This window comes from Atractosteus spatula, chromosome 21 (genome assembly GCF_055471065.1).
Source record: "Atractosteus spatula isolate fAtrSpa1 chromosome 21, fAtrSpa1.hap1, whole genome shotgun sequence".
NCBI classification, from domain to species: domain Eukaryota; kingdom Metazoa; phylum Chordata; class Actinopteri; order Semionotiformes; family Lepisosteidae; genus Atractosteus; species Atractosteus spatula.
The window spans coordinates 6,646,515-6,658,637 of NC_142726.1; the positions used below are offsets into that span (position 1 = coordinate 6,646,515).

A 12,123-nucleotide genomic window follows, 5' to 3' on the forward strand; every position below is an offset into this window, starting at 1 on the left:
GACAGCACCACTACTATACACTGCATCTACATCAGGGTTCACAATGGCCTGAGATTATCTGCTTAACAACTGAATTAGAGACCAGATGGCCTTCGAAGAGACACACACACAGCCTACAGTATAAATTACTGATTGCATAAAGTGCATAACTAAATAAAGGCAAGTGCTCTTCAGAGAAAAATGGTATAATGACAAACTGGCTTTGGAGTCCAGCTCCCAAGAGCCATGGTTATGGGAGAAAAGAGAGAAAAGGCCCCCAGGTCTGCTGATCATGTAATAAAATTGCATTGCCTAGGCTTCACAGTGATCAGCCGTTGTAAGAAAACATGCCTAAGACTGTCTGCATTAAATAAATATATTTATGTTATTAACAAATGAAATGTGACTCTGGATGTATACAAATTCCATTATATAATTCCACTACTACAGCTGCAGTTGCTTTATTGCATTCTTAATACACCTCCCCATTTATCAGTGTGTTAAAGACCGGATGGATTAATACATTTATTAAGAAATCCATCAATTGGACAGCCTTTCACACACTGTGGAGAGAAAGCAGGGTAACTTCCCAAGACTCCCTAGTGAAAGGAAGGAAATAATGCAGCTTCTTAGCACGATCAGCACACTGCAGTGACATCAGCAGTCTTGAGTGAAAAACTCCAAAGCACAGACCTCCTGCAAGTTTTCGGTTTCATTAATGAAAAAAAACCCTCGAAACTCGAAAAGCATCAGCTAATAAATTCCGGCTGGGCACCTATCCTGCTGAGAGATCCTCTCTGACATTAAACCTCTGGAAGGTGTCGAGGCAAGCGCTCCATTACTTCATGAAATATGGAGCAGAGCGGCTCCTTTCAACTTTAATTTCCATTTCAATTACGGCTACAGCACTCCTGCTGCCTAATCCTCTAAACCCCCCGGGCTCCTGTCTTTAGGATTCCTGTCCCGGGCAGTGCAGCGGGCACGAGGCTGGCACAGGCAGGCCTGGGCACCCCCTCCCCACCCTGCGGCCCCGCTTGCTGAAATAGGCCCAGCCCTCGCACCCCTTGAGACCCCCCTAATCAAGGGAAGGTCAGACAAAATTTGCACATGCCAGGCAGTAAGCACAGCAGAGCTAATCCAGTGTGGTATGGAATAATTTCATGCCGCTCTGGATTGGACTAACAAACCACGGAGAAGGGAGGACGTGGGTGTGGGGTGATGTGATGAGGCGATTCCTTGGAAAAAGACAATTGTTTGTAGACGTTCTTCTAAACGGGTCCTTCTAGAAATGGGTTTACAGCCCCACCCTCACGAATAGTAGCATAAACCCTAGTTTATGACACCTCCTACGGCACAAAGTCTCCAGTCACCATACAGGTTTAGGAAATTCTTTCCCAGCCACCAATTTCTCCACTAATACCCCTTCCAATCACAATCTGCTCTTTCTAAAGAACTCTCCTTTCCCAGTACTTGCCTTGGTAAGCTTTTCACACCCAGAACCGGTCAATACCCTCTTTGGTGAAACGTTCCCTGCACGACCATCTGGTCTGCTGCAAAAACTGTTCCACACATGGCAGGCATCATGCTACCAAAACTCCTGGTTTACCTGCAATGCACTCACACTGTCAGGACAAGTAGGCAGACATGCCTGGAAGAATCCCTTCATAGTAGAGAGAAAATTGCCTCGTGGCACCTAAAGAACAGTTTTTTGGCACCAGAGATGAACTATGCAATGCAAAACAATAGATACCTTTCACTGCTCTAGCAATAGACATCACAGTGGGTAGAGGGGTAAATAAGGAGTCTTGATACTCTATATAAAGGCATCCTGAAGCTTTGCCAAACACGCCAGTGAAACACAATACTGAGGGACAGACAGAAAGCTCACAGCCTCACACTTCACTAGGACTGCTGAGCGTTTCCAGGGAGTTTGTAAACTAGAAAAACAAAAGCTCAAATGTTTTGGAATTATGATGCAGAGGTCCAATGTTCACTACGTTAATCACGTTTCACATGTGGAGGAACAACTGCGTGCTTGCCCTTGGTGACTCCAGGCGATCCGCTGTTTGGGTTACCAAACGAGCACAACAGGTTTCAATACAGAAATTCATCCATTTTCTAACCACTTTATCCAAGACAGAGTTGCAGAGGATCAAGAACTGAGTTCAGAAAATACAGAAATACAGCACTGCTGTGCTTTTTAGTGGAAAAAATGCTGAAATAAATAACTCAACATGAAGGAAAAAGCATTATGCCCCCTAAATACTATACAGTATATAGACTATTTAAAAAATTATAAATCGGCTACTCCTTTTGTTGACAAAATTAAAATTCTGTTTATTCTGTTTATTAAAATTCTGGCTTTATGATTAACATGCCCCATGTTTATAAAATGACTTTTTTCATGCTTGTGGGGACAAAATGCAATTTTTGGAAAGTATTTCATGCTCAATTTGTGGCTGAAATGCAGCAGAACACAAACGGTGCCTCTCGGTTTCACATCAGCTTTTTTTTTTCTGGAGAACAAAAAGAAACTCCATGTCAAAGAAAGAACGGAGAGCCCTCCTGTTCGGGTACAGGATGTGGAAGCGATTCCTCATCACGATAAGAGAACAGCTCTCCGAGAAACCTCAGAGAATAGTGCTCACCAAGAAACAAAAACCTAAACTCCACACAAATGTGACACAAGGTCCAAACACCAGCTCTGTGTCAGGAGCCGCACTGTGTGGCCTACTTAGCAGCCAGGTCAGCTTCCCTTCCAATCCAAGACAGACTGGGACGGCAGGATATCGATCTGACCTCATTCGCAAAGGATCCTTTTTCTTTTGGGTGCAAAAGAACAATTCTTCACAGTTGTGCACTTTCACAGCTTGTGTATGAACTAAAACTCGCTTAATACACAGAAAAGTGGCGATTGTTCAATTGTAATGTAGTCTGATGTCACAGAAGGAATGGAACAGAACCCTGCTCAGAGTTTGTTGGTGAAGGGCTGCAACACTGTGAGCGAGAGGGAATTTAGTCAAGAATGACTTCTAAAAACTGTGCAGCGAACACCTAGCCTGGTGATGTGGTCATTTATGATGTGGCCAAGCTCCTCCCTATGAGGAATACAACAACACAGCAAGACAACCACAAAACAATCCCAGCTTCCCAACTGCGGAGAAATCTGAAGACACAAAGTCAAGAAAGTCACCTTTTGAAACTGCCAAACCAAGATCAGAAAATGTTACTAGAGATGATGCATTTTAGATTTTTTATTTGTTGGGTGCATGCTAAACATGGGAAGCCATTCAGTCCTGGCAGCTGCTGAAAGAATACTTTTATACTCTGCAGACTGTCACTTTATTGACTATTACTGAGCACGATCGGCTGACTCTAGAAAGGTTATAAATATGCCCTGGCTGAGATCTGCAGACGCCCACAGCACAGAGGCACCACGAGGCTAACTGAGTGAGGAGGGAGAAAGGCAGGAGCTGGGAACTCCAAAGTTACAGCTACATCACAGGAAACTAAGACAAAGGCTCTATGTAGAAACATTAAAGCACACAGTGCTGTAAAGCACATGTGTAGCACATGGCCGGAGCTCCAGGGTCTGAAGACTGATGAGTCGCAGCACTCTCAGGACTACCGGATGTCAGGAATGGTAAACTGGGATGTGCAGATGGCAGAACATCAGCAAGCCACATACAGCACTGAGGGGGGGAAGTACTGCCCGAGCTCAGCACAGAGCAACCTGCCATCACAAGAACTCTGCACACTGAGTGTTCTGCAAAAACAGAGCTCTTATAGTGCAGGGGCTTGTCACAACACCCTAGTCACTGTTTTCAACAGCAGTATGTGAACGCATACTCTCCGGAAATCCAGATATGAGCAGCCCTGCCCTCTGTGGTAAAGGGCGGCCCTTTGCAATTTTCTCCACCCCCAGCGAGGGAAGACTAACAACGCGAAAGGGGCTTAGCCTTTTCAAACAAGGAGAGCCGCGGTGCGTTGGCTCAGGCGCTCTTTTCATCTGCCCCATTTGCGTTAATTCCCTGGCTTTGTTAGCGTGCTTATTTTATGAATATGTCTGTTATTTCTCCAATGGCTGCCGTCAGCAAAACCCACCCGGGGCCAGTGGACACAGAGGCGAGGGGTTGTGAGAAAGCTGAACCTTCACATCCTGTAACCCCTGAGTTAGCAAGATTACTACAAACACTTTGGAGTTTGTGATTCTCTCAGACAATGGGTCTCTCAGTGATCACTATGGTCCTTTTTCCAGTACAGTAAGTGCCCAACAATGGGCTGAGGCCCTGAGATGCCGAGATACTCTTTAATCCACAAGGCCTAGAAACCGGGGTCTCCCACGTGACTCAAAAACAGAAACACACAAGCAAACGCACAAAAAGGAGAAGGAGGACAGATGCCAGTTCACACAGGCCAAGCCAAACCTCTCCGGCCCACTCTTTTCCAGACGCAGCAAGGCCAGAACGATGGCAACGTGCTAGCAGCCCTCTCACAGTCATTAGTGCTTCATGCACTTTCCAAACCCAAACAACTGCTCTTTCCACCCGACAGGTCATAACCTGAATGTAACCCTCCTGGAGCATTCATGACATTCAGTCCTAACTTTAAGACTACAGCACCTGCATGTTCTGACAACATTGGACGCCACTTACAAAGAAATGTACAGCCTACTGTCGGGACAGGACAGCCTTCATGACAGACCACACAAGTGCCAAATTAATCTGTGAACTGCCTCCAGGATTCCTGAATTAATCAGCTAAGCATCTAAACAAGGTAGATGAGCTGAAGAGCCTATTCTTGTTTTGTAATCTTTCTTGTCGTCTCTGAATTTTACAGTAGCCACTTGTCAATCCTGGGTAAGTGCTACATCCTAAGGCTCAAAAGAAAAAGGCTCTAGGAAAAAAGTCTCGTCTCAAAGGACGACTTCCTTCCTAATTTGCAGCAGCGGAATATCCATCACAAACCTCTTCTGGAATACAACAATTTGACTCTGCATTCCTATAAATCCTGCATGCTGCCGTACAAGAATATAACGAGCGAATCTGCAGAGCTAGTGCTTTCCCCTGGCTCCGAGATCACCATGTGAGGTGCCGAGGAGCTCAATGGGAAATTACTCCACAGCTCCTGTCGTGGACTTGTACCAGCTCATCTCGCGCTCAGGGATGGCCCGTCACATGGCTGGCAGGTGGCAGTGGGAAAAGAAAGGGCCAGTCGCTGCAGTAGCAGCAAAACGCTGCCCACGCTGATGGCAAGGAGCCAATCAGACCTGCATTTCCCGGTTTCTAATTAACAGACCATGGTGTTTTCATGTTCACGTTTGGCATCGCGTGCTGTTTTACCTATGAGTAGTTGTTTCTTTCTCCTTTATAACCGCAAAGTGCTTTTATTTGCTATAAAAAAACAAATAAGATTCATCCCCAACGCTGCGTGGCAAATTCCAATGTTCACCACCAAGAGCAAAGGAGATCAAAAGTGTCAGATCGCGCTTGATCGGGGTCAGCACGGCACACACAATACCTGCCCACACCGGACAAGTCCATTCTGATCAAACTAGGTCAGGTGTCTACTCATCGTGCAGTGAGGAAGTAATTACTGCCCAATTACCACACCATCCCAGATGCATGATGTGCGCAACACATGCAAAGGTGATCCGGTGAAACAAGAATAAAAAAGGGAGTCTGCTTTATTTCATCCCCAGGAAAAACTGCTCTACAAAAGGATCTTCCTCTTCCTGGTTTTGCAAGCCAACTCGTATTTGAAAGAATCCAGATCGGGTTAAACAGAGAAAGGACTGTACAGTTGAAATAAATATCAAGCTTTGTATTTAAACAATCTCTAGAACTGAGACAGTACATGAAACTAAACTAAAACTAGGTGAAAATCTTAGTCTCCTGACTATAGGGCAGGGTGAACTTGTGTCTCAATCATTGTGCTGAAATATCCTAAAGACTTTTTTTTTTTAAGACTGAAACTTAAAAACTGTTGCTCTAGAGCTTTACTTCAACTCCTTTTTAAAAAAAACAGTGATTCTTTCACACAACTGCACCACGCTATTCAAAATGACTTCTATACGTCAAAGGTGTGATTGGTGCTATTGGTGTAGCTCTCCAGTATTCTGCATCTTTATGCCTGTAAGAACTGCTTTTGGCTAATCGGATCTGAACACACACAGCTGTTTCAGTGATTTTGGTTGAACTCAACAAATGGTCTCCATATAAGGGATATTTTTACAAGATAACAAGGCAAAACTATTTTATAAAGCACACTACAAATGTGTGTCACACACACGATCCACGAAAAATTCCAGAACATGACTGGTTTATTCTTCCCCCTTCCAGATAATTGTCTCCAATTTCAGCATTAGGACATTTCCCTAAAGCACATCTAAACTGTACTGTGAAGATCTGTGGGTACTGATTGACATTAGAGGAACTCTCCTAATTTATCCAGATTATCTCACTGGTAATCCTTTTAAACTCCTTCTATTTGGAGTAAAGCTTCACTGTCTAAGACTGGGCGGAACCCACATTCAGAGTTACATCATTGCCAGAGACACGAAATACAAGAACGTTGATTGGACATTGTTTCCAGGAACATCAATAAGATCCGAGCCAAGTATGCCGAGATCTCAAATCGTAACCAAGTTGAAGTTTATATGTTAAAATGTCTAAGAACATTAACGCTGTTCCACTTAAAAGTTACCTTTAAAAGCCACAACTTCAGTAACAATATCATTTCTGTCTTCTGCTGTTGCGGTTTAGACCAGAAATTTCCACTGTTCATGTTCACGGGCTGTCTTGAGTATAAATTGCATTGCACAAGGGCAATGAATAAAAGCTAAACTGATTCAGTGGCCGAAGTGTGACCAGTTACTGATTTGCTATGACCCACAGAAGCTCAACCTTGCTTTATGATTGACATCTCTTCAGCGGCACAGCCATCCAATGGCATTCTGCACTGCCTGCTCTCAGCATGGGCCTGCCAGCTACAGTGCTAACCTCTTGTCACTGTTGTCCACCTCGGAAACAAGACAGGCTACAGCTCTGTGCCTGAGCAGGCAGCACGACTGAAAAACATTCAGATCAAGTCATCTGCCTTTTAAAGCCTATCTGGATCTGTGACCCAGATAGAGAAAGTGGGCCAAGCAATCAATGTGCGCAGTTCCACTTTCTGCTACAGTGCCCTGTCTGCGTGCTATTTTCTTTTTCAGTTGTGTGACATTCGTGGTTTCAAGTTTCCTCTGTCCATCAGCTGTAGGTGTCAGGCTGGTGAGCATGTCTAGACTGACCCAGGCAGGTCAGTGCCAAATACACATTCATCTGTGGTTTATCACAGTGCTTCGTAATACTGTACTTTTTTACATTTTTTCCTGCTGTTCCCAACATAATTCAATGGCGTTTCAACCCCAGATTGCAGCAGCTTCTCTGAACGTTTTCTCTTCTTGCAAATCACTTCTGTAAATGGTGTGGCAGTAACAGTTTTTTCATTCAAACAAAAACTTGCTCATGTTCACAGGGCTTCACATGCCTATTCTTCTGAGCTGCGATGTTTATTGAGTGGATCTAACTGAAGTTAATATCTTTCGGATCACCCCTTTCACCTTTCATTTCTTCCAGCAAAAAGAGAATCACTCCTCTAAAGATGGTAAAAAGCATGTGTTGCTTTTCCTTTTAGGGCAACACTCTGGCTGATCAGGTTCACTAGATAACTGGCTCTCTACCCCCAGTCTCATGATTACCGAGACTCCAGTATAGGGAAGGACTGGGATACGGACACCACTGAAGAACCACCATTGTCTAATCACAGGCACATCTCTAGCAGCCAACCCTGCAAAACAGAAAAGCTCAAAAGACATCTCAAACCATTGTTCCAAGAAGTGTTATGGAAGAAATAATTAAGTGGCGAGATTGTTGTTAAGTTGTAAAACCGCTTACACAGTAGTTTCAATTTAATGCTGCAATCAACCGAGTCAAGGAAGATCTTTGCAAAAGTGAAACAAGATGAGAGCTCAGGCAACCGCAGACATCTCACAGGTTTAATTTTTCCACCACTAGGTGGCTGTAAGACCTTCGAATCAGCAGGTCCCGAGACTCTGAGCACTGCGATGCTCAGGCATCTCACTTGCATGTAAAAATCAGCATGTCATTCTTTTCACAGGGACATCAGAGCTGCAGTCAGCCCTAATCCAACTGCTGACAATGTCTTAAGATGCATAGATTTGCCACAAAACGGGGACTCCATCATTCATATAAAAAGAGCCATTTTTTACTCTCTCTTGACCTTTGAGAGGATTGCTTTTAAAGGCACTCTGTAAAATAAATGCTATTATTTTATTATTCTTATTAATGCATTTAAACCAAGAATGACAGCAATTCCCATTTTGGCAGATTTTAAAAGCCGTCCCATTTGGAAGCCAGCAGCCCCTCCTGTGACTGACCAGGCCCCCTGACCGTGTGGCCTCAAGGTGGGCCCTGAATGTGCGGCATTCTCTCCCAGCGCTGCTCGAGAACCCAGTCCGAAAACAACCGCAAATTCCACATTTAGGAAAAAGTACTCTGCGCTCATGTAGCACGCAGAAGTGATTAGGGCTCATGGGTAATTTGAAGAAGGTCACGGGTTCCAGCTTCTAAGGTGGGCAATGCTGTTGTATCCTTAAACAAGACCCTCCTCCTTGAGTGCTGCAGCCCACCCAAGAGGCTAATCAAGGATCTCAGCGCATCGCAGATGAGGCAGCTTGTCTTAACCTCATCAGGCGCACCTGTGCTTTCAGATCAGAACCGCCCCATGTTCCCCATGGCTGCTCTTCCACTGTCACTGGTGCTGAAGAGGTTAAAAGAGGGGAGGAAGCAGAGGGACGAGGCGAAGGGCAACGCAGGAAACCCAGAACAGCTGATCTGAGCCTTGGGCATTCTTTTTTCTCTTCTGAAAATTCAATTCCGGACGACAATGCTGGTGAGCGGGAGGTTAGGCTGCTCTGATCACAGCTTTTCCGCTTCCAGAAAGCTGAAACAACAGACCAGCACTCCGATCCTGCGCTGCTTCGCACGGGAAGGTCAGCTCGGAGGGCGAGACCTGCTGATCTTGGGCGGGACATGGATTTAAGAAAATAACACAACTTTAAGGTGCAGGTACACACTCTATGCTAAACACAGCCTCCCATGAATAAACACTAACAATTGCTGGTGAATACACTGTGTATTTAATGGCCATGAAAGACAACCTCTGCCTGAAGTATTCAAAGTGCAATACGAATCACAAACACAGGCTGTACTGTTAGGTTTTTCCCCTGAGTTGCCAATGTTTTCTGCCACATGAGTCCAGACGAAACACAGGGACTTCATTGACAGAAACCCACAACAAAAGAAGAACTGTAACACGGGCAACTTTTTCCCCCCACTTAAAACAACTTCTTAATACAACTTCTGAAAGACTAAATTACAAAATGCTGCTATAGTGTTCAATAATTATGACCAGCTATGCCAACTGTCCTGCAAAACAAACTGGAAATCTGCAGCTGTTGAACACGGTTTTTACGATCATTTTCTACCTTCATCAATACAGTTTTCTACATGCAGGCATGCCCATCTGAGTCACTGCTACGAGGTACCAGACTGCCTCTGCACACCTTAACCCTCAAATCTGCTGTGACCAGCACTGTCTGTCCGCCCCTCACAGAAAGCGCATGAAGGCAAGGAGAGCCTCCAGAGACAGACGGGGATCTGTTCATTCCAAACCTGGAAAAGCTGGACACCTGGTTAAGATACCAAGGTGTTATAGTGAAGCTGCGACTGGAAGCACAGGTGAGATATCAAGGGTCATTGTATTCAGGAAACCCACATTCTTTGGATTCCCACAAGGAAAATCACGGAATTGGCTACAGCTGGAGACTCTTCCTATATGTAAGCGGTTCTTGAGGCTGTCAGGGTTGCCTTTCCACAAACCCTCAAGGTCTTATGAAGCAGTGAGCATAGTGGGATTAGGTTACGATACCAGCCTCGGTCGTTTTCCGGGTCGGGAGGCCGGTAAGTAAGAAGACGGTTAATGAGCACACCTGGCCAACAGGAATCGCCAGAGAGAGGTCATTGCCACTGCTATCTGGTTTGAGATGCTTACTGGGAATGGCAAGATAAGGTCACGGTTCATGTTGGAAACCCTCTGGCCATGCTACCCAATAAAGAGGGGGGATTCCACGGATGTATATTCAGATACACTGTCATCATTTGAAAGCCCCTCCCACAATGCACGATTTTGCAAATGCTTCAGAGTAAAGACGGAGATCTGTTCATTCCAAACCTGGAAAAACTGGACACTTAGTTATCAGATATTAAGATGTATATTCAGATGCATTGTCATTTTTTTAAAGCTCCTTCCACAATGCACGATTTTGCAAATGCTTCATCAGAGTAAAGACAGGGAAGGGAGATGATAAGTTATGTTGGTTATTGGTGACCTCAAGACCTCTGAGGTCTATAGAGCTGGTGAAGCACTGGACTGCTGTGAGCTCCAAGGTGCAGAGGGCAGATGTGTAAGGTCTGCGTGAGGTTGTTCTGTCACCTGGTAAGAAATTTCTAATATTCCCGATGACTTGCTCACAGCTCTGAGGGCTTTTACGCACTCTTTAAGAACATGGGAGCGAACGAAGATCACATGAGCACTTTCCGCTGAATTCTGACAAGCTCCTTGCACACTCTGTGCGTGTGCATGCTCTTGGCAGAAGCCGTCTGCAACCTGCTTTATCAGGGCCGTTCTTTCAAGAAGGAGCAAACCGGGCAAGAGTCATACACTAACTCTACACTTTCCAGCTTCAAACATTGCTGGGCTCATTTCACAAAGTACAGTTAAGTAAGGTCACAAACAGCCAGAAACTGTTCACAGAAAACAGCTGACTTTTCCTGGCAAGAAGTGTACGCACGTGTACCAGAGCTGGAAAAAAGCAATATTTCAATTGTTTAAACGCATCAGCAGATATAAAACATTCCTATTTAGTCTCAGAAGTTCTAAATATAAAAATATTTAAAAGATTAGACATTTCAAGTAAACTATAAATAACATTAAATAAACATATTATCCAATTCAGGTATATGAACTCTAAATGTCATGAGCTGGGTCATGCTCCGTGCCATCAGTGTTGACTCATGCCTTTTATAAACATGTCATAAACAGGTAAATGGGCATTAATCATGTAATAATGGAAGTGGTACAGAAGAACTGCTCAGGACCTCAGGCACAGCGAGTACAGAGTGCGAGTGTGCGAGTGTGCGAGTGTGCGAGTCTTACCTTTCCCAATTTGGACAAAGCCAATGATGATGATGAGAGCCAGGGCCATCAGCTTAGCAGCTGCAAAGGCATCTTGGACGCGAGTGGCAGCCTTCACACTGTAGCAATTCACTGCCGTCAGGAGCACTGGAACACAGAGACAGGCTGACTCAGAGCTTGAACACAACCACTTTCCAGCAGTGCACAGCGTTACTCAGAGCAGGTGGGCCATTCAGAGTGCAGTGTGTAGTTCTGGTTAGTATTTAAAAAAGGAGAGCATGAAGGCCAGCAGTGTTAGAATTCTTCAAGAGATACGTGGGTGAATCAACAAGCTACCAGCAACCAAGTACTCAAAACAGGCCTCATGGACGGTTTTGTTTGTGACTTTTCTTCAGTTCTTACATTATAAAAAATCATATGATAAAGGCATTTCATAGAAAGAGAAAGAGTAAATATGTTTAAGAAGAAAAACATCAAAGTAAAGATCTAACAGGAAGTTCATCCAGCCCTACTCATAATACTGTACATATAAAGAGCTCTGACGTCCCATGGTGCACTGCTTCCGCACTCACGCAATGTTTTGCTTTCTTTGCCCTTTTTGTTACAATTCTTTACCAACAGAGAAAGTATTTAAAGGCACAATAAAGAGGAAGTATTATGTTGTAAAACCAAATGTGTGCTCACAGTACCCCTGACTTCCATAAAAAATAAATCAGAGAAGTGCACAAGATATAATAAGATCTAACAGGAAACAGGCGTTAAGGCACAGGGTAATGGGAAAAATTCAGTGGGGCTGTGGGAAATACACATGTAGCAGAAGAGAAAAATAGCATCACCCTTGGCTACACCCAGAGATCTGCAGCAGCAATTTTAATATAGCAATTC

At 44.4% G+C, this 12,123-nt stretch overlaps 1 protein-coding gene across 1 annotated transcript in view; it reads right to left on the reverse strand.

Annotated features, from left to right (window-relative positions):
* slc7a5 (solute carrier family 7 member 5) overlaps window positions 1-12,123 on the reverse strand; it is a 33,353-nt gene that overhangs the window by 16,310 nt on the left and 4,920 nt on the right. Inside the window, exon 2 of the mRNA XM_088938800.1 lies at window positions 11,260-11,385. Coding sequence (XP_088794926.1) covers window positions 11,260-11,385 — 126 coding nt within the window. The remainder of the gene's footprint in view (window positions 1-11,259; window positions 11,386-12,123) is intronic.